Here is a 24,289-nt window from a genome sequence, read left to right on the forward strand (position 1 = left end):
GGGGAAAACCTAAAGTCCCGGTTTTGCTACTTTAGGCACTTCCAGGTAAGCTAGGACGATGAAATTTGGCAAGCGTATCAGGGACCGGACCAGATTAAATTAGAAATAGTCGTTTTCCCGATTTGACCATCTGGGGGGGGGGGGGAGAAAGGGCCGGTTAATTCGGAAAAATAGAAAAAATGAAGTATTTTTAACTTATGAGCGGGTGATTGGATCTTAATGAAATTTGATGTTTGGAATGATATTGTGTCTCAGAGCTCTTATTTTAAATCCCGACTGGGTCTGATGACATTGGGGGGAGTTGGAGGGGGGAAACCTAAAATATTGGAAAACACTTAGAGTAGAGGGATCGGGATGAAACTTGATGGGAAAAATAAGCGCAAGTCCCAGATACATGATTGACATAATCGGAACTTATTTGCTCTCTTTGGGGTAGTTGGGAGGGGGGGGGAGTAAGTCTTAAAAATTAGAAAAATGAGGTATTTTCAACTTACGAACGGGTGATCGGATCTCAATGAAATTTGATGTTTAGAAGGATATCGTGTCTTAGAGCTCTTATTTTAAATCCCGACCGGATCTGGTGATGGGGGCGGGGAGTTGGGAGGGGGAAACCTAAAACTTGGAAAACACTTAGAGTGGAGGGGTCGGGATGAAACATGGTGGGAAAAATAAACACAAGTCCTAGATAGATGATTGACATAAACGGAACGGATCCGCTCTCTTTTGGGTAGTTGGGGGGGGGGGGGTTAATTCTGAAAAATTAGAAAAAATGAGGTATTTTTAACTTACGAATGGGTGATTGGATCTCCATGAAATTTGATTTTTAGAAGGATATCGTGGCTCAAAGCTCTTATTTTAAATCCTGACCGGATCTGGTGACATTGGGGGAAGTTTGGGGTGGGGAGACCTAAAATGATGGGAAACGCTTAGATTGGAGGGATTGGGATGAAACTTGGTTGGAAAAATAAGCAAAAGTCTTGCATACGTAATTTACATAATTGGAACGGATCCGCTCAATTGCGGGGGGGGGGGGGTAATTCTGAAAAATAAGAAAAATAACGTATTTTTAACTTACGAAGGAGTGATCGGATCTTCATGAAACTTCATACTTAGAAGGACCTCGTAACTCTGATATCTTATTTTAAATCTCAACCGGATCAAACGTAATTGGAGGGGGGGCAGTTGGGGGGACCGGAAATCTTAGAAAATACTTAAAGCGGTGAGATCAGGATGAAACTGGATGGGAAGAATAGAAACCTGTCTAAGATACGTGACTGACATAACTGGACCGGATCTGCTCTCTTTGGTGGAATTGGGAGGGGGGAGGTAATTTTGAAAATTGAGGTATTTGTAACTTACGAAAGGGTGACCAGATCTTAATGAAATTTGATATTTAGAAGGATCTTGTGCTATAAAGTTTAACTTTAGGTTCTGACCTTCTCACAAGTGCCAAATGAGCTCTTGGCTCTTGGCTCTTCCGACCTCGTCCAAATGAGCTCTTGGCTCTTCCGACCTCGTACCATATGAGCTCTCGTTTAACTTAAATCTGGTAGGCATTGATGACCTTATCCAAGTCAAAATCCCAAACCCAATCATCATCGCTATCATTTTCAGTTTTGATATGTTTTGACTCTCGCTTTCCAGGTGGATTTTCATCTAACCTCGCGGTTTTGCGTTCTTTAGCCGCAAACCTGTTTTCTTGCTGTTCTTGTGATTCCTCGGCACGGCACGCTTCCTTTTCTTACTTTCTCTATCAGCAGCAAGTTTTTTGGAATAGACTCTTTGGGCAGCTTCCTCGGCTGTTGCAATTGTAGGTTCTTCAGTCATTTTACAATTAAACATTTTTCCGTGAACGCATGTCTTAAATACCATTAATGACGTCACCGTCATAGCAAAAATGACGACAACTAACTTCATGACGTCAGTCGACACAGAAACATGACGTCACCTGACAGACAGACACACAAACAGACAACTTATTTTTATATATATAGATATATATATATTTATATATACATATATATATATATATATATATATACTAGCTGTTGGGGTGGCGCTTCGCGCCACCCCAACACCTAGTTGGTGGGGGCGCTTCGCGCCCCCCCCAAGCCCCCCCGCGCGCGTAAGTCGTTACGCGCCATAATAGTTACGCGCCATTGTAGTTGTGTCCCTATGTCCCACCTGTGAATATAGATATATATATATATATATGGTTTTAACTACGTAAAACTTGCGAATATACAACATTCTTTGCTGTCCCATTGTCTTTGCATATAAATAGATTGTCAGGTTTACCGACTCTTGAACATGCAACATATAATGGTCCATGGGAAAACAATCTGTATTCAGATCTATACCTCATGATTCTAATGATTGCCCTTGAGCTTTGTTGATGGTGATTGCTAATCGACCATTCCCTGTCCCGGTGTCCCGGTCGTCATTTACATCCCCCTGTTTCCCCCGGTGTCCCCGTTGTAGTTGTGTCCCTGTGTCCCGGTCGTCATTTATATTCCCTGTGTCCCGGGTCCCGGTCATCATTTGTATCCCGGTGTCCCGGTCTGTATATACATTCGTTTTTTAGTTTTGTTTTTCTCCTTTATTTTTTTCCTTTTTTTTTTCTTTTTTAGCTTATTTAGATTTTAGATTTTTTAGTTTTTTTTATTAGTTTTTAGTTTTTATTTCTTTTTAGTTTTTTTGTCCCGGTCGTCATTTATATCCCCCTGTTTCCCCCGGTGTCCCCGTTGTAGTTGTGTCCCTGTGTCCCGGTCGTTATTTATATTCCCTGTGTCCCGGTCGTCATTTGTATCCCGGTGTACCGGTCTGTATATACATTCGTTTTTTAGTTTTGTTTTTCTCCTTTATTTTTTTCCTTTTTTTTTTCTTTTTTAGTTTATTTAGATTTTTAGATTTTTTAGTTTTTTTATTAGTTTTTAGTTTTTTTTTCTTTTTAGTTTTTTTGTAGTTTTTACCTTCTTTTTAGTTTTGTTAATTTTTTTTTTTACTTGTGTCCTGGTCGTCATTTATACTCCCTGTGTCCCGGTGCTTTGTTGATTGCTAATCGAACATTCCTTTTGTCCTGGTCGCTTTCTCTTTGAGTGTCGTCATTTATTTTTTTCTTTTTTAGTTCTTTTAGTTTTTACCTTTTTTAGTTTTTTTTTAGTTTTTAGTTTTTTTAGTTTTTTACCTTTTTTAGTTTTTTTAGTTTTTTTAGTTTTTTAGCTTTTTTATTTTTTTTATTAGTTTTTAGTTTTTTTGTAGTTTTTGCCTTTTTTTTAGTTTTTTTAGTTTTTTAGCTTTTTTATTAGTTTTTAGTTTTTTTTGTAGTTTTTGCCTTTTTTTAGTTTTTTTAGTTTTTTAGCTTTTTTATTTTTTTTATTAGTTTTAGTTTTTTTTGTAGTTTTTGCCTTTTTTTAGTTTTTTCAGTTTTGACGTCACCTGATCCAGTTTTTTCAGGTGACGTCACCTGATCCACGATCCACAGATCCACAGACAACTTATTTTTATATATATAGATAGTTTTTTTTTTTTACTTATGTCCTGGTCGTCATTTATACTCCCTGTGTCCCGGTGCTTTGTTGATTGCTAATCGAACATTCCTTTTGTCCTGGTCGCTTTCTCTTTGAGTGTCGTCATTTATTAGTTTTTTCCTTTTTTTTTAGTTTTTTATTGGTTTTTACCTTTATTTTAGCTTATTTTTCAGTTTTTTCCTTTTTTTTAGTTTTTTTTTATTTTTTATTTTTTTTAGTTTTTTACCTTTTTTTAGTTTTTTTAGTTTTTTTAGTTTTTTAGCTTTTTTACTTTTTTTATTAGTTTTTAGTTTTTTTTTGTAGTTTTTGCCTTTTTTTAGTTTTTTCAGTTTTTTTTTAGTTTTTTATTGGTTTTTACCTTTATAGTTTTTTTAGTTTTTTAGCTTTTTTATTTTTTTTATTAGTTTTTAGTTTTTTTTGTAGTTTTTGCCTTTTTTTAGTTTTTTCAGTTTTGACGTCACCTAATCCAGTTTTTTCAGGTGACGTCACCTGACACATCCATCCACACATCCATCCACACATCCATCCACAGACAACTTATTTTTATATATATAGATATATATATCTATCTATATATATAAAAATAAGTTGTCTGTCTGTGGATGTGTGGATGGATGTGTGGATGGATGTGTCAGGTGACGTCACCTGAAAAAACTGGATTAGGTGACGTCAAAACTGAAAAAACTAAAAAAAGGCAAAAACTACAAAAAAAACTAAAAACTAATAAAAAAAATAAAAAAGCTAAAAAACTAAAAAAACTATAAAGGTAAAAACCAATAAAAAACTAAAAAAAAAACTGAAAAAACTAAAAAAAGGCAAAAACTACAAAAAAAAACTAAAAACTAATAAAAAAAGTAAAAAAGCTAAAAAACTAAAAAAACTAAAAAAACTAAAAAAAGATAAAAAACTAAAAAAAAATAAAAAATAAAAAAAAACTAAAAAAAAGGAAAAAACTGAAAAATAAGCTAAAATAAAGGTAAAAACCAATAAAAAACTAAAAAAAAAAAGGAAAAAACTAATAAATGACGACACTCAAAGAGAAAGCGACCAGGACAAAAGGAATGTTCGATTAGCAATCAACAAAGCACCGGGACACAGGGAGTATAAATGACGACCAGGACATAAGTAAAAAAAAAAAAACTATCTATATATATAAAAATAAGTTGTCTGTGGATCTGTGGATCGTGGATCAGGTGACGTCACCTGAAAAAACTGGATCAGGTGACGTCAAAACTGAAAAAACTAAAAAAAGGCAAAAACTACAAAAAAAACTAAAAACTAATAAAAAAAATAAAAAAGCTAAAAAACTAAAAAAACTAAAAAAAGGCAAAAACTACAAAAAAAACTAAAAACTAATAAAAAAGCTAAAAAACTAAAAAAACTAAAAAAAAGGCAAAAACTACAAAAAAACTAAAAACTAATAAAAAAAATAAAAAAGCTAAAAAACTAAAAAAACTAAAAAAAGGTAAAAAACTAAAAAAACTAAAAACTAAAAAAAAACTAAAAAAGGTAAAAACTAAAAGAACTAAAAAAGAAAAAAATAAATGACGACACTCAAAGAGAAAGCGACCAGGACAAAAGGAATGTTCGATTAGCAATCAACAAAGCACCGGGACACAGGGAGTATAAATGACGACCAGGACACAAGTAAAAAAAAAATTAACAAAACTAAAAAGAAGGTAAAAACTACAAAAAAACTAAAAAGAAAAAAAAACTAAAAACTAATAAAAAAACTAAAAAATCTAAAAATCTAAATAAACTAAAAAAGAAAAAAAAAGGAAAAAAATAAAGGAGAAAAACAAAACTAAAAAACGAATGTATATACAGACCGGTACACCGGGATACAAATGACGACCGGGACACAGGGAATATAAATAACGACCGGGACACAGGGACACAACTACAACGGGGACACCGGGGGAAACAGGGGGATATAAATGACGACCGGGACAAAAAAACTAAAAAGAAATAAAAACTAAAAACTAATAAAAAAAACTAAAAAATCTAAAAATCTAAATAAGCTAAAAAAGAAAAAAAAGGAAAAAAATAAAGGAGAAAAACAAAACTAAAAAACGAATGTATATACAGACCGGGACACCGGGATACAAATGATGACCGGGACCCGGGACACAGGGAATATAAATGACGACCGGGACACAGGGACACAACTACAACGGGGACACCAGGGGAAACAGGGGGATAACCTGACAATCTATTTATATGCAAAGACAATGCTAAAAACCATATATATATATATATCTATCTATATTCACAGGTGGGACATAGGGACACAACTACAATGGCGCGTAACTATTATGGCGCGTAACGACTTACGCGCGCGGGGGGGCTTGGGGGGGGCGCGAAGCGCCCCCACCAACTAGGTGTTGGGGTGGCGCGAAGCGCCACCCCAACAGCTAGTATATATATATATATATATATATATATATATATATATATATATATATATATATATATATATATATATATATATATATATATATAAAAATAAGTTGTCTGTCTGTGTGTCTGTCTGTGGATCAGGTGACGTCATGTTTCTGTGTTGACTGACGTCATGAAATTAGTTGTCGTCATTTTTGCTTTGACGGTGACGTCATTCAAGACATACGTTCACGTAGAAATCTATTAATGTTTAAGTTTACAATGACTGATGAACTTACCATGGCAAAAGCCGATGAAGATGCTCAAAGAGTCTATGCCAAAAAACTTGCTGCTGATAGAGAAAGTCAGAAAAGAAAGCGTGCCGAGGAACTACCAGAGCAACGCGAAAGCAGACTTGCTGCTAAAAGAGAAAGTGAAAAAAGAAGGCGTGCCGAGGAATCAAAAGAACAGCAAGGAAACAAGCTTGAGGCTGATAGAGAAAGAAAGAACAGAAAGCGTGCCGAGGAATCAAAAGAACAGCAAGGAAACAGGCTTGAGGCTGATAGAGAAAGAAAGAACAGAAAGCGTGCCGAGGAACTACCAGAACAACGCGGAAGCAGACTTGCTGCTAAAAGAGAAAGTGAAAAAAGAAGGCGTGCCGAGGAATTACAAGAACAGCAAGAAATCAGGCTTGCTGCTGATAGAGAAAGTAAGAAAAGAAAGCGTGCCGAGGAATCACAAGAACAGCAAGAAATCAGGCTTGCTGCTGATAGAGAAAGTAAGAAAAGAAAGCGTGCCGAGGAATCAGAGCAACCTGAAAGTTATCGCCTGGCATTCAGGTACAACCCAGTCGATGATTATAGCTTGAGTAGATGTGTTCAAATCGGGACAATGTCTAAAATTTGTCCCTATTGCAAGGCCTTGAAATTCAATGGTGAAACAATGGGAATGTGTTGCGCTTCAGGAAAAGTTAAACTTCCTCTATTGGCTGCACCACCAGAGCCATTGAAGACTTTCCTTACTGGAACTATGTCAGAATCTAAGCCTTTTTTGTCAAAAATCAGAAAATACAACTCATGTTTCCAAATGACGTCATTTGGAGCCCAAATCGAAAATCCAGATCAATTTATGTCTACTTTAGAAGTATAAGGGCAAATTTATCATAGAGCAGGGTCCCTTCTACCACCAGGACATAAGTAAAAAAAAAACTAAAAAAAACTAAAAAAAAAGGTAAAAACTACAAAAAAACTAAAAAGAAAAAAACACTAAAAACTAACAAAAAACTAAAAAAGCTAAAAAACAAAAAAAAACTAAAACAGAAAAAAAAAGGAAAAAGGGAAAAAAATGAAAAATAAAGGAGAAAAACCAAACTAAAAAAAATAAAAAAAAAACTAAAAAGAAAAAAAGGGGAAAAATACAAATATTTATTTCATCATATACCATTTCAAAAACGAATGTATATACAGACCGGGACACCGGGATACAAATGACGACCGGGACACAGGGAATATAAATGACGACCAGGACACAGGGACACAACTACAACGGGGACGCCGGGGGCACAGGGGGATACAAAAATGACGACGGGAACACAGGGAATGTTCTATTAGCAATCACCATCAACAAAGCTCAAGGGCAATCAATAGAATCATGAGGTATAACTAGAAAAACTACAAAAAGGTAAAAAACTAAAAACAAAAAAAAGACACAACTACAATGGCGCGTAACTAATATGGCGCGTAACGACTTACGCGCGCGGGGGGGCTAGAGGGGGCGCGAAGCGCCCCCATCAACTAGGTGTTGGGGTGGTGCGAAGCGGCACCCCAACAGCTAGTATATATATATATATATATATATATACTAGCTGTTGGGGTGGCGCTTCGCGCCACCCCAACACCTAGTTGGTGGGGGCGCTTCGCGCCCCCCCCAAGCCCCCCCGCGCGCGTAAGTCGTTACGCGCCATAATAGTTACGCGCCATTGTAGTTGTGTCCCTATGTCCCACCTGTGAATATAGATATATATATATATATGGTTTTAACTACGTAAAACTTGCGAATATACAACATTCTTTGCTGTCCCATTGTCTTTGCATATAAATAGATTGTCAGGTTATCCCCCTGTTTCCCCCGGTGTCCCCGTTGTAGTTGTGTCCCTGTGTCCCGGTCGTCATTTATATTCCCTGTGTCCCGGGTCCCGGTCATCATTTGTATCCCGGTGTCCCGGTCTGTATATACATTCGTTTTTTAGTTTTGTTTTTCTCCTTTATTTTTTTCCTTTTTTTTTCTTTTTTAGCTTATTTAGATTTTTAGATTTTTTAGTTTTTTTTATTAGTTTTTAGTTTTTATTTCTTTTTAGTTTTTTTGTCCCGGTCGTCATTTATATCCCCCTGTTTCCCCCGGTGTCCTCGTTGTAGTTGTGTCCCTGTGTCCCGGTCGTTATTTATATTCCCTGTGTCCCGGTCGTCATTTGTATCCCGGTGTACCGGTCTGTATATACATTCGTTTTTTAGTTTTGTTTTTCTCCTTTATTTTTTTCCTTTTTTTTTCTTTTTTAGTTTATTTAGATTTTTAGATTTTTTAGTTTTTTTATTAGTTTTTAGTTTTTTTTTCTTTTTAGTTTTTTTGTAGTTTTTACCTTCTTTTTAGTTTTGTTAATTTTTTTTTTTACTTGTGTCTTGGTCGTCATTTATACTCCCTGTGTCCCGGTGCTTTGTTGATTGCTAATCGAACATTCCTTTTGTCCTGGTCGCTTTCTCTTTGAGTGTCGTCATTTATTTTTTTCTTTTTTAGTTCTTTTAGTTTTTACCTTTTTTAGTTTTTTTTTAGTTTTTAGTTTTTTTAGTTTTTTACCTTTTTTTAGTTTTTTTAGTTTTTTAGCTTTTTTATTTTTTTTATTAGTTTTTAGTTTTTTTGTAGTTTTACCTGATCCACAGATCCACAGACAGACAACTTATTTTTATATATATGTGTCATTTATATTCCCTGTGTCCCGGTCGTCATCCCGGTATACATTCGTTTTTGAATTGGTATATAAATTTTAATTTTTTCCCTTTTAGTTTTTTTTTTATTGGTTTTGACCTTTTTTAGGTTTTTTAGTTTTTTTCTTTTTTCTTTTTAGTTTTTTTTGAAGTTTTTATCTTTTTAGTTTTTTTATTTTTATTTATATTTTTGTTAGTTTTCTTTTTCTCCTTTATTTTTCAGTTTTTTTCCTTTTTTTAGGTTTTTTTTCTTTTTTAGTTCTTTTAGTTTTTACCTTTTTTAGTTTTTTTAGTTTTTTAGATGAAATTTTTTTAGTTTTTTTCCTTTTTTTCTTTTTAGTGTTTCATTGGTTTTTACCTTTTTTTTGTAGCTTTTTTAGTTTTTTTTCGTTTTTTCTTTTTACTTTTTTTTTTAGTTTTTATCTTTTTTATTTTTTTTTATTTTTATTCTTAATTTTATTAGTTTTCTTTTTCTGTTCTATTTTTCAGTTTTTTCCTTTGTTTAGTTTTTTTAGTTTTTAGTTTTTTTAGTTTTTTTAGTTTTTTAGCTTTTTTATTTTTTTCATTAGTTTTTAGTTTTTTTTTTGTAGTTTTTGCCTTTTTTTAGTTTTTTCAGTTTTTTTTTAGTTTTTAGTTTTTTACCTTTTTTAGCCTAACCAGGATTTGAACCTGGGACCTTCATTCTCCGTTCTGACACCCTCTCTCACCGAGTGACTACTCCAGCATGTTCATTTTGGTGTTTTAAATGGTATATTATTAACCAAATTAATGTGTTTTACAATATACTAAGCATCGTCATAACAAAAATGACGACAACTAATTTCATGACGTCAGCCGACACAGAAACATGACGTCACCTGATCCACAGATCCACAGACAGACAACTTATTTTTATATATATAAGATATATATATATATATATATATATATATATATATATATATATATATATATATATATATATATATATATATATATATATATATATATATATATATATATAGATATATATATATATATATAGATATATATATATATATATATATATATATATATATATATATATATATATATATATATATATATATATATATATATAGATATATATATATATATATATATATATATATATATATATATATATATATATATATATATATATATATATATATATATATATATATATATATATATATATATATATATATATATATATATATATATATATATATATATATGTATATATATATATATATATATATATATATATATATATATATATATATATATATATATATATATATATATATATATATATATATATATATATATATATATATATATATATATATATATATATATATATATGTTTTAAACTACGTAAAACTTGCGAATATACAACATTCTTTGCTGTCCCATTGTCTGTGCATATAAATAGATTTTCAGGTTTACCGACTCTTGAACATGCAACATATAATGGTCCATGAGGAAACAATCCGTATTCAGGTTGATTACATGATTCTAATGATTGCCCTTGAGCTTTGTTGATGGTGATTGCTGATCGACCATTCCCTGTGTCGCCGTTGTCATTTATATATCCCCCTGTGCCCCCCGGTGTCCCCGTTGTAGTTGTGTCCCTGTGTCCCGGTCGTCATTTGTGTCCCGGTGTCCCAGTCTGTGATTTCTCTTTGAGTGTCCCGGGCGTCATTTATATTCCTTGTGTCCCGGTCGTCATTTGTTTCCCGGTGTTCCGATCTGAATATACATTCGTTCTTGAATTTGTCTTTTTTTTAGTTTTTAGTTTTTTACCTTTTTTTAGTTTTTCTAGTTATACCTCATGATTCTATTGATTGCCCTTGAGCTTTGTTGATGGTGATTGCTAATAGAACATTCCCTGTGTTCCCGTCGTCATTTTTGTATCCCCCTGTGCCCCCGGCGTCCCCGTTGTAGTTGTGTCTCTGTGTCCCGGTCGTCATTTATATTCCCTGTGTCCCGGTCGTCATTTGTGTCCCGATGTCCCGGTCTGTAATTTCGTCAGTCGAAAACATGACGTCAGTCGACACACAAACATGACGTCACCCGACAGACAGACCCACACATTCACAGACAACTTATTTATATATATATATATATATATATATATATATATATATATATATATATATATATATATATATATATATATATATATATATATATATATATATATATATATATATATATATATATATATATATATATATATATATATATATATATATATATATATATATATATATGTATAAATATATATATATATATATATAAATATATATATAATAAATATATATTTATATATATCATGAAAAGAGAAATCGCCAATGCTACAGCACAAACACAAAAAAAAAAAAAAAAAAAAAAAAAAAAAAAAAAAGAGATAGAAGGAGAAAAGGAAGACTGTTTTCCTAAATTAGTGATTAATATAGACCAGCACTTGAATGAGGCCTTAACCCTACTCATCCATACAATCACATAGGTCAAACAGCATAGCCACACACAATCAACCATAAAGAATAATCCATGGACAGGCAGTCATGTCGTCAATAAGTATAAGTCGTCATTTACCAAACAATAGAAAAAATAACATAGACAAATTATTCAGAGGCAACACCCAACATAAGGGCTCATCAGGAGAATACACTGGCCTATATAGGGTTTCGCCACTCTAAATTCTCTACCCAGCACAGTGTTGTGGCTACCACAGAATATCCATGGCATCCCCACGTCAGGTATCACCCCCAAAATACATGTCCATGAAAAAAAAACAGCAAATGTAAAACAACCAATTAAAATCAAAACAAGCTTATCCTGTTAATATATCCCTCCCTTTAGCAACAATAGGTAAACTAAATATTATAAATTTTACCAAATCACAAATATTAACACATTGCAAAAAACCTGGATGAACTAAACAATTATGGAATTCATCTTTACCATGTGGCTAATTTCTTAGAAAATCTGCTCAATTAGAAACACAATTCAAAATAAATGGCGCTGTGACAACATTTCTCGAACCTCCGAAATTAGTTAAAAATTTCTTTAAGTATTTCTAGATAATTCTTCTGATATTTATTTAAAAGTTCGTCTGAAAACTAAGTTTTTTAAATTGTCAAGTTAATTTATTTGCAGAAAAACCTCTTGATATCAATTTTTGGCTTAAGATTTTACATCTATTTTTAAAATCAATATAATTACTACAAATCCTTGCATAACGAAGTAACTGTGAGAAAAACGCTGAATATGTGATATTTGAGTGTATATTACTTTCAGGGAATGGGAAACTAATCACTTCAAAATCAAAATCATCCGTTTTATTATACATTTTAAAACTTAATTTATTATTATCACAAATATTAATATTTAAATCTAAGAAATGATCTTCATGACCAGCGCCATGACTAGGCTCAAGAATAAGCTCTGATGGATATATATTTTTAGAAATATCAATGAAATCCTTACAATTTAAGACCAAAATATCATCTAAATATCTTTTATTATTTGACAAAGCATGTTTTAAATTAATTGGATTATTCTTATCCATCATATATTTATATTCTAGTTGACTTGAAAACAAGTCAGCTATAAATGGGCTGGCATTCCCCCCCATGGGAATTCCCATAATTTGCTTGTACAAATCACCCCCAAATCTTATATAAGTATTGTATAAAACAAATTCCAATAACTCAAAAATCATATCCAAGCTGTAACATCTCAAGTTATCTGTAGTACTAAAGCAGTTTGTCCATATGGCTTTTTTATTATAACTGTCTATTTTCAAGAACCTTTTACTAGATAAGAGGAAAGATTTCTTTATAACAGTTTTTAAATTATCAAACACTAAATTAAGTGATAAATTAGTATACATTGTCGCAAAATCGAAAGACTCAATTCTTTTAGCTGAAACCATTGTTAAAGAATCTATCACCTGCAGTGAATTATTAACACTCCAATATGGATTAAAATTCGAAAATTTTTTAATACCAGAACAATAGGTTTTAAGTTTATTTACAATTTCCTTTAAAATTAAAGAGAGGTCAGTAGCAGCAATGCGGGTTGGACATTTAGCTGCTCCAGCAATAAACCGTGGTTTAGGGGGATTCTTATGAAATTTTACAGTCCAATATAGGAAAGGGAACTTTTTATCATTGTCATTTATTTTAATATTAAAATTTTTAAAAAGTATTTCTTCAGTCTTTTCAATTAAATTCTCATCCTCTATATTTACCTTTTCGTAAACATTAGTTGTGCATAACTCCCTTTTTAAGATATCACAATACAGCTTCTGACAAATTATGGCAAAATTATTATTAGCTTTATCCACTGGCACAATTACAAATTCATTCCTTAGATTAGCAATTGCTTGTTTGATCTTCGCATTATAAAATAATGATTTAGTGTTACTATTTTTTAAGTTAGAATATATTTTATTTCTTACTCTACTAATAATTAAATTCTTCCAACTTTGAAAACTCTCTTTATTTTTATTCTCTTTCTTACACCACTTATCAATAAATAAATCAAAATCATTTTCCAAGCCATCAAGAACACTCGATGGTTTCAGTTGTGTCCCTGTGTCCCGGTCGTCATGTCCCGGTGTCCCGGTCGTCATTTGTGTCCCGGTCTGTATATACATTCGTTTTTGAATTGTTTTTTTTTTAGGTTTTAGTTTTTTACCTTTTTTTAGTTTTTTTTTCTTTTTTTTTAGTTTTGTTTTTCTCCTTTATTTTTCATTATTTTTCCTTTTTCATTTTATTTTCTTTTTTAGTTTTTTTTAGCTTTTTAGCTTTTTTAGTTTTTTATTAGTTTTTAGTTTTTTTTTCTTTTTAATTTTGTAGTTTTTACCTTTTTTTTAGTTTTTAATTTTTTTTTACTTATGTCCTGGTTGTCATTTATACTCCCTGTGTCCCGGTCGTCATTTGTGTCCCGGTGCTTTGTTGATGGTGATTGCTAATCGATCATTCCTTGTGTCCCGGTCGTCATTTATATTCCCTATGTGCCGGTGTCCCGGTCGTCATTTGTGTCCCGATGTCCCGGTCTGGAATTTCGTCAGTCGAAAACATGACGTCAGTCGACACAGAAACATGACGTCACCTGACAGATCCACAGACAGACAACTTATTTTTATATATCTCTATCTTCTATATATATAAGAATAAGTTGTCTGTCTGTGGATCTGTGGATCAGGTGACGTCATGTTTCTGTGTCGGCTGACGTCATGAAATTAGTTGTCGTCATTTTTGCTTTGACGGTGAAGTCATTAATGGTATTTAAGACATATATGTTCACATAGAAATTTATTAATGTTTAAGTTTAAAATGACTGATGAACTTACAATGGCAAAAGCCGATGAAGATGCTCAAAGAGTCTATGCCAAAAAACTTGCTGCTGATAGAGAAAGTCAGAAAAGAAAGCGTGCCGAGGAATCAAAAGAACGGCAAGGAAACAGGCTTGAGGCTAAAGAACGCAAAACCGCGCAGTTAGATGAAGATCCACCTGGACAGCGAGAGTCAAAACATATCAAAACTGAAAATGATAGCGATGATGATTGGGTTTGGGATTTTGACTTGGATAAGGGCATCAATGCCTACCAGATTTTAGTTAAAAAAAACAAAGGTTCGGCGATATGTGTTTCATAGTGAAGCTGAAAAATAAAGAAGAAAAATAAAACTGAAAAAAGAAAAATGTAAAAAACTAAAAAATACTAAAAAGAAAAAACACTCAAAGAGAAATTACAGACCGGGACACAAATGACGACCGGGACAGAGGGAATATAAATAACGACCGGGACACTCAAAGAGAAATTACAGACTGGGATACCAGGACACAAATGACGACCGGGACACAGGGAATATAAATGACGACCAGGACACAGGTATTTAAGAATATCGTTCAAAGACAAATTTTTAATTGTAAGAAGACCGTTGAAAGAGAAATTTCTAATTGTAAAATGACTGAAGAACCTACAATGGCAAGAAGAAAAAGAAAACTGAAAAAAGAAAAAATGTAAAAAACTAAAAAAATACTAAAAAGAAAAAACACTCAAAGAGAAATTACAGACCGGGACACAAATGACGACCGGGACAGAGGGAATATAAATAACGACCGGGACACTCAAAGAGAAATTACAGACTGGGATACCGGGGCACAAATGACGACCGGGACACAGGGAATATAAATGACGACCAGGACACAGGTATTTAAGAATATCGTTCAAAGAAAAATTTTTCATTGTAAGAAGACCGTTGAAAGAGAAATTTCTAATTGTAAAATGACTGAAGAACCTACAATGGCAACACCCGAGGAAGCTGCTCAAAACGAATGTATTCAAGCCGAAGTAGCTGAGTTGGTAAAGCGTTATGTTTCAGGTTCTAGGTCCGGGAGGCTCCAGGTTTGAACCTTGGCTTTAGCATAAATACAAAAGAAGAAAAAAACTAAAAAAGGTAAAAACTACAAAAAAACTAAAAAGAAAATATATATATATATATATATATATATATATATATATATATATATATATATATATATATATATATATATATATATATATATATACATATATATATCTTCTATATATATAAAAATAAGTTGTCTGTCTGTGTAACGATGACTCTGGTCAAACATTTTCAGATCAATTGCTGGCAATTGGAAACGGAAAGCTCCCAGTAGTGGGAAAGCCAAGAATGTTGTATATTCGCAATTTTTACGTAGTTTGAAACACATATATAAATCTATCTATATTCACAGGTGGGACACAGGGACACGACTACAATGGCGCGTAACGACTTACGCGCGCGGGGGGGCTTGGGGTGGCGCGAAGCGCCACCCCAACAGCTAGTAGATATATATAAGTTGTTTGTCTGTTGACTGACGTCATGTTTGTGTGTCGACTGACGTCATTATAAGGATTGAGCATTATGCCGTCATGAAGTTGTTTGTCGACTCATGTCATGTTTGTCGACTGACGAAATTACAGACCGGGACACAAATGACGACCGGGACACCGAGACATAGGGAATATAAATGACGACCGTGACACTCAAAGAGAAATTAAAGACTGGGACACCGGGACACAAATAACGGCCGGGACACATGGAATATAAATGACGACCGGGACACAGGGACACAACTACAACGGGGACGCCGGGGGGCACAGGGGGGATATATAAATGACGACGGGGACACAGGGAATGTTCGATTAGCAATCACCATCAACAAAGCTCAAGGGCAATCATTAGAATAGTGAGGTATAGATCTGAATGCGGATTGTTTTCCCCATGGACAAGCCCTTCATGCGATTAGATTATACTCAAGCCCTCATTTCCCCTATACTCAAGCCCTTCATGCGATTAGATAGATAATAGATAGATAGATAGATAAGTGTATTTCAAAAGCCTAAGGGCCATATACACACAACAATATAAATAAATAACACACAAGCAAGAACATTAAACAACAGTACAAATTACAAGCACGCACAGAAAACAGAATACAGCGCGACAATATCTAAACTAACGACAAAATAAGTTAATTATAAAAACGTTTCTTCTTACTAAGGATTAACGGACTTTTCCCCTTTATTAATAGTATTTTCACTCTTAACAACCTATTCTAAAAATATTGCCAAGGACCCCCACGCTTAATTGGTCGTCCCATAAATCTTCCGCTTTCCCGATTGAAAGAGAGAGAAAAAAAAGAAGAGAAAAAGAAATTCTTGTGTTTTATATCATATAACGGGAAAGAGAGAGCACTTCCAATCTTGATGGGAAAAAGTTGACTCTCAACTAGGATTCAACGGAGGAAATTTAGTGCAATTCTATTCCGGGAACGTGGAGAGAAGAAAGGATTTGCTTAGGAAATTCTCCAGATCTAGGCCTCAAATTATTAAGACTCGCTGTCTTTGTGACTTATAATAATAATTCATATTGTGTCTTATAATAATAATTAATAATAAATTATTCCAGAAAAAAAAGCCCGTGGGCCATAGGAAAATTACATAATACACAAACAACAAATTCACTACATTAAATTAAAACTATTTAAAGAAAACGCTCCCGATGCACCGCTGCAATCCTGACAAACCTTGCTATCCTTTTGATACTCAGGAAATTTGTATCATTCATTCTATCTACCATCCATATCTCATTCAATTTTTCTTTTCCATACATCTCACGCCTCCAATCATTCAATTCGACACATTCACACACAAAATGTATTAAACTTTCATCCTGAGATCCGCACATAGGACAAGCAATAGATACTACCTTCTCCCCTTTTCTCCCTTGATACTTTCTTTTCTCCCCAATCAAAAATCCATTTCCCCTCCAATCCAAATACGCCTTCAAATCCTCTCTACTTAACCCAACCTTCCAAAATACCTCCTCCCCCCAACTCCTCTTTATCTGTTTATAAAATTTTAACGACCCTGAACGATCCAGGCTTGCCCACCATATCTGTATTTCTTGATTCTTCAATCTCTCTTGTACCTCCCTTATTACTATTTCCTCCATACCCATAATCCCCTTTCCTTCATTCCACCATTCTCCTAATCCACACTTGTCTAAGATGTCCTTAATCTCCGCCGGCCACCCTGTTTTACTATTCTGTCTCAACGCCTCTAAGTATGCTGCCTTTGCTACCGTAAATCTCTGCATACCCAGTATCCTAACCCAATATCTCACCATGGTCACTAGCCTCATAGATCGCAGCGATACTAGCCCTAAATCCCCCTGGATTACCAAATTACTAAACGAATCCCATAGTCCTAACATCCTCTTATAATATCTCATCATAACCACCTCAAGTTTTGGACCTTTCCGATAGCCCCAGATCTCTGCTCCATAATGCATCGCCGGTACTATCTTACTTGTCCAAATCCTCTTATGTATTCTAATATCTCTCACCCGTCTAAGACTACTCCTCGCTATTTCACCGCTAATATACCTCCCCCTTGCATTCGCTAGATCCAGATGCCCACTGAATTTCCCATTACTAGTAAACTTTACCCCAAGATAAACAAATTCATTATTCACTGGTATAGTTTCACCTTTAAAGGAAAAATTCACATCTTCACTTTCCATGGCTTTACGACCAAATACCATCACCACTGACTTCGATGTGTTCAGGATTAACTTCTTCTCTTCCAAATAAACCTCCGTAATCTCTAATAATTGTTGCAGTTTCTCCTTTGTTTCAGCCAGTAATACGATGTCGTCGGCAAATAGTAGTAAGCACAGTTTAAGCAAATCTATCGATAACAATGGTGCATTATTCTTAGCGAAAAATTCATTGGCATCATTTAAATAGAGGCTAAACAATTTTGGTGACAGCACACATCCCTGCTTTAGTCCCAATAAAGATTGCACCGGAGTTGAGCACTTTCCCGCGACTTTCACTACTAACTTCACGTATTTATACATTTCGCACAGCAACAATACGAAATAGTGAGGCAGTCCTAAAGATAACAGGTTTAACATTAACAGGTTCCTATCGACATTATCATATGCTCCTTTCAGGTCTAAAAACGCTGCATATAACCTCCCCCCTTTTCCTTTCCTATACTTCTCTACCATAATTCTCAAAGTAAAAATATGATCTACTGCACTATGATTTTTTCTAAACCCTACCTGAAAAGGGGATAGCAGTTCCTTTACCTCCAACCACTTCCCTAATCTTGAGTCTATAACCTTGCAGAAAATCTTACTCATCACATTTCCTAAACTAATTATTCTATAATTACTATGATCCTGTCTGTTACCTTTTTTGAAAATTGGTATTCCTACTGACACATTCCACTGGTCAGGCCATTTCCTATTTTCAGTCACAAAACTGAAAACTGCTGCTAAAACTGGTACTAGAACTGTTTTCCCCATTTTCCAAATCTTTGCTGGTATTCCATCCACCCCTGGCGCCGAAGATCCCTTCATTCCTTTTACGCTTGCACAAACTTCTTTACCTTAATCGGTTCTAATAGACTATAATCCTCTTGTCTTAAGGGGAAACCATTCTGCTCTCGTAGCTCCTCTACTAAACTCCCTATACCGTCTTCATATTGCTCCCTTTTGCTAGTGTCCTGCTCCAGGTATGTTTTCCACGACTCAGCTGGAGGTATGAGTTTGTCGTTGGCCTTGAATTCCCGCCTTACTTCACTCCAAAACTGTTTTGGGTCTTTTGACAAGTATTCCTCGCTGATCTTTATAGCCCTAATCTCTTCTACTTGTTTTTTTCTCATTTTTAATAACCTCTTGTAGATTTTTCTCTCTGTTCGGTACTCCGATAAGTGTTTATTCATTTCCTGGTCATTTAGTGCTCCTTTCACTTTCCTGAGAAGTTGAATAAGGTTTACTTTCAGCCTCCGACAATCCTCATCAAAGAATTCGTTTGTATTTCTCACCCTCTCCTTGTTATTTGATATCCCACTGCATTTCTGGTATACTTCCTCTGATATTTCTTGCACGGCTTCTTCTAACTTCCCTTCTCCCAGTATATATATGCATTCCTCCGCCCTTTTCTGCATCTGTTCACTTTCCAACAAATTTTTCAAACGGTTTTCCTCCATACAATCTACCCTAATCTGCTGCTTCATTACCTTCCTACCCTTATCTTCCCTCTTCCCCTTATTCCTCCAACTATATCTCTCACCCTCTATCTCATACATCCATTTCTTCGCCTGTCCTGCCTTCATGACTACCTCTATTGGCTGGTGGTCTGATCCTACAACATCCATAACATAAAAATCCAAACAATTTTCCCATAACCTCCTATCAACCATAATATAATCAATCACGCTAGGCTTCCCCGAACCAAAGCACGTAAAATCTCCCCTTTCATGATCTTTACCCACCCTTCCATTCAAAATTATCAACCGACCCTCACTACAAAAATTTATCAACTTATGGCCCCACCTATTTTTCCTCCTAGTTTCATCTTTGCTTGTCCTACCTTTCGGACATCCGTTTCTTCCATACCATTCAACCATACTCTCCATACCTGATAAGCAAGGGTTGCCAAGATCCACCTGTATGTCTTCAACCTCCGTACTCGTACCCGTGTAGGCGTTGAAATCACCTAGTAATACAAAAAAATGGTCACTAAACAGCTCAACATAATTAACATACTCCTCAATTAATATGTCCCATGTATACTCATTCATATAAGAACTATTTTCAGGGGGTATATATACACAGCCTATAACATACCTCTTATCCCACATGGACATTTGTAACCACACAATATTTTCTGACGCACTCAATAGCCTATGGATGCTATCAAATATATCATCCCGGATCAATATCGCTATCCCCCCATAATGTCGACCATTACTCGATTTATTTCTCACTCTTTCAAAAACATTGTACCCTTCAACACTTAATGGGTTTTTCCCATCACTCCATGTCTCTACTAGTCCAACTATATCTTTCTTTTCATTATCAATACACGCTTCCTTCAACAGATTACTTAGTTTTGTCGCTGAAAACCCTTGAATATTCCAATGCACCATGCGTACTACCCTTTCACTAGAATTTTCACTATGGCCCCCCGTTTCCTATTCATCACCAACAGTTACTATAGACCCTTGACTCGGCTGTTCTCTTGACACGCTTTCACCATCACTTGCCCTCACCTCAAGACCACTGCCATCCATTGGTGCTTCCTGGTTGAGCACTCCCACTAATCGTGACTTTCTGATAGGTTGATTTTGATCGTCACTTGGACTTATTATCCTAGCATGGTCGCGTTTGGCCCGTGGTTCAGGCCTCCCGGGTATCTTCAAAGCAACCGTATTTTTCGGTGTAATAAATGTCGTTGTGGTTCGAATATCCGTGTTTGGATCGTCCAATTCATTTTCATTGGCTGAAAAATATCCTTGCAAGCTACCTGTAGATTCTGCCCTGCTACGCGTTGGAGTCTCATGGTCAAGGGACTGACGGCTCTGACCTTGAAGCCTTCCCAAAGCTATCGGGACCATATCTCTAACACTCGGACCACTTACTTCAATTATTTTCTCATTCTCAAAATCATACGTCAAAATCTTGTCCTTTAAAATTAGCCTTACCCCCCTTAATTTAGCAGGCATATTTTTTGACCTAGCCTCCGCTAGCAGTGGTTTTAACTTATCTCGAGCCATACGCTCTCTTTCCGTGTAGTCAGGGGATATATACAACTTATGACGGCTAAATAGCCCAGAGGATCTCAACACCAAATCTCTCAGAGGCTTGCTAATAAATTTAATGACAACCGGGGGCACGCCATTATTTTTAGAGCGAAGGCGGAAAATATCCTTTATGTCTCGCCTCTCTAGATCCAAATTCGGGACAATTTCATTTAAGCATGACAAAATATCTGACGCTAGACTGGGTCCTCGATGTTTAGGGTCAAAATTGTATATAATCAAATTCATGTTCTTCAATTCTTTTTCAAGAAAATCTATCTTGGACTGGGTTTTCCGCAAATCTTTATTAACAGTCGAGCAGCTTAATGCCAGTCCCGCTATCTCCGATTTAATTGCTCTGTTGGTTTCCTCTACCTTGCAAGAAAATTCCGAAAAAATCGTCTTTAGGCCTTCAATTCCCTCAGCCAAAACCTCTATTTTATTTACTGAGGCTCTTAGACTTTGCATCTCCTTTATCAGTTGTTTTATACCTTCATCGCTCATCTTAGGGTATTAAATATTATGCCAAAATCTTACCTTCGATATGCCTTTCTTATTTACCCTCGTACCGGCCTTCGAGCTTTTCTCAAAAATTTTGTCTTTAGTGGCCAACAAAAACCAGATCAATCCAACTATATCCAAAGGCAATCGTTGCGCAATGAACTAATTATCCAAAAAGTTGAAAACTGGCCAAACAATAAAACTAGTTTAGATCTATATAGGTCATGCGATTAGATTAACTACTTAAAACCAAAAAGAAACTTTTACATAATGACCATTGTCTGCCTTGTGCAGGTACTGATGTCCTGATTTACTGTCTTCAGCCGGGAGTGCAACGTATGGTATTATGAAGTATCAAAGTTTTGTAGATACTAATTATAATTTCAATAAAGCGTATTCTACATTTTTTTTATTTTTATTTTCGGGTGATGTGAAAGAATACCTAGTTCTAGTTTAAAGAAATTATGTACTCTTCTTGTAAAACTGCTTCTTATTTCAGCCAAAATAAACAACAGTAACACTAACCTCTTTGCGCATGGCTCTGGCTCTTCGCGCATGGTTTCTTTAGTAATGGATTAGAAATCTTTTTTTGGGCGAATACTTGTGCTTTGTGGCTTAAAATAGCAGAACATCTTTAAAATGGCAGAAAAAGGCAGAATTTTGTGGAAATGCCTCTTTTTTACTTAAAATGGCACTAAAAATTAACATTTTCGTAAAATCAGCCGTTTTTCACATTTCAAACCCATAGCTTTAGTACAATAATCCCTGGAAAAAAAAAATTCATGAATAAAAGAACATAAAGTATTACTCATCCAAAAATGTTATTTACCTTGCTATTCAAGTCGAGGTCTCCAAGTCACCAATCTAGGGTTTTTATGAGAATCTTTCAAATAGTGCGCTTTTATTTCAATTTCACTTTAGAGGGTTTTCAGACTCTTTTGTTTAAGTTTAATAAAAATTATTTCAATAATTACTAGTTTTGTAGTTAACCTGAACAGTAATCAGAATTTGGGAATCAGCAGGCATAGAAGGTTTGCTATTTACTAGGTTGTAGCTGTAGGTCCAATCATGAAATATAAATGAGGATCTTTCATTCAAGACATTTATCAGATAAACAATGCAAGGGGTCCACTTTAGAGGGTTTTCAGACTCTTTTGTTTAAGATTAATAAAAATTATTTCAATAATTGCTAGTTTTCTATTAACCTGAATAAAAATCAGAATTTGGGAATAAGCAGGCATAGAAAAGGGGTTTTTACTGGACAGCTGTGTAGAAAATGAACTATAACATTTTTGGATACTATTTGCTGAAGTTTGCTCTTTACTAGGTTGTAGCTGCAGGTCCAGCCATGAAATATAAATGAGGATCTTTCATTCAAGACATCAGATAAACTATGCAAGGAGTCCATTGAAGAAGTTCAGCTCCTTCTAGTTCTCTCTAGTCCCTCTAGTTCTAAATTAACCGCAACAAACTTCCTATGGGTAAAAACTTTTGATTTTCAAGAATGCAAACAATCAACAACAAGATAAAAATGATTTTCTTATTGTTAAAGGTATGCGAGAGGAACTGAGAGTCTCTAGCATAGAGTTTTTAACAATGATGATTTCAATTGTCTTGTTCTGTGTCGATTTTACTGGGACAGTTTTGAATGAAAGATCCTCATTTACATTTCATGGTTGGACCTGTAGCCTAGTAAAGATCAAACGTCGGCAAATCGTGTACAAAAATTTTATCGTACATTTCTGCAAAACTGTTCAGGAAAACCCCTTTAGGGGTTTCTTAATTTAGGGGTTTCTTACAAACCCCTTTAGGGTTTTGTCTTTATTTCTTAATAAGAAATAAAGACAGTTTATTTAAGATTCCTGTTACTATTGGTGGTTGCATCTCTATTAAGAATCAGCTATTGCTTCAACCTTTATGTAGAAACTTTTTGGTAGAGCCTAGGATTATTGGTCATTATCCTCATAATATTGTTTTTTTCTAAATTTATTACTTTTATTTTTTCTATATATTCGAAAAGTGTCAAGATCCTGGGGGGGATCAATTTACCTTTACTTATCCAAGAACTACCATATAAAAAATGTTTAGCATTTTCAGTGTTTTATAATTAACCTACTTGTTTTTTTGTGAATGTTTTCATTTCATTTTTACTCTAATTTTTGTAGAACCTGAAGGTATATCCTCAAATGATGACAAGGATATATTTCGAAGTACACATTCCACGCTTTTAGCAAAACAAGAAGCCAATAATGTTGCTATTTCTACTGGCATCTCTAAAGATTGTCATCATAACATTTACTATGTTAAACGGGAGTCAAATTTTGATGGGGAAGAAGGTATGATTTAGATATCCTGATCTTCTGAATTTTGCGCATCCAAAATGAGAGGATTTATTTTAAACTTCCGTTGAAATTTTGGCGGGGCGGGAAAGATAGGTGTTTATTGTATCTGAGTGGATTGGTTACATTGAAAAACAAAATATTTAGTAAATAATAATCCTGGATGGTTTTCATCATTAAGATATTACATTTTGTATCCCAGTTAAACCTCTGAATAAAACGACAAACTGAATTTTGCATAGAATTTGTTTCTCCCTTTTAGGACTGACTAGAATTCTTAAAATTTCCAAAATATTGGTTTATCAAATATACCAATGATAATATGCCAATATGACAATAACATGCCAATGTACGACTCTGTAGTTCAATCATTCT

At 34.4% G+C, this 24,289-nt stretch overlaps 1 protein-coding gene across 12 annotated transcripts in view; it reads left to right on the forward strand.

The window, feature by feature from the left end:
* LOC136034055 (zinc finger protein 182-like) overlaps window positions 1–24,289 on the forward strand; it is a 62,935-nt gene that overhangs the window by 19,895 nt on the left and 18,751 nt on the right. For 6 of the 12 annotated variants that reach the window (XM_065715160.1, XM_065715159.1, XM_065715162.1 and 3 more), the window contains one exon: window positions 23,741–23,911. The exons of 4 other annotated variants lie outside the window; for them this stretch is intronic. In XM_065715160.1, coding sequence (XP_065571232.1) covers window positions 23,741–23,911 — 171 coding nt within the window. Of the gene's footprint in view, window positions 1–6,064; window positions 6,749–23,740; window positions 23,912–24,289 lie in introns of those variants that run through there. 2 more of the 12 variants (XM_065715157.1, XM_065715158.1) reach the window with 2 other exon arrangements.

This window comes from Artemia franciscana, chromosome 12 (assembly GCF_032884065.1).
Source record: "Artemia franciscana chromosome 12, ASM3288406v1, whole genome shotgun sequence".
Lineage (NCBI taxonomy): Eukaryota > Metazoa > Arthropoda > Branchiopoda > Anostraca > Artemiidae > Artemia > Artemia franciscana.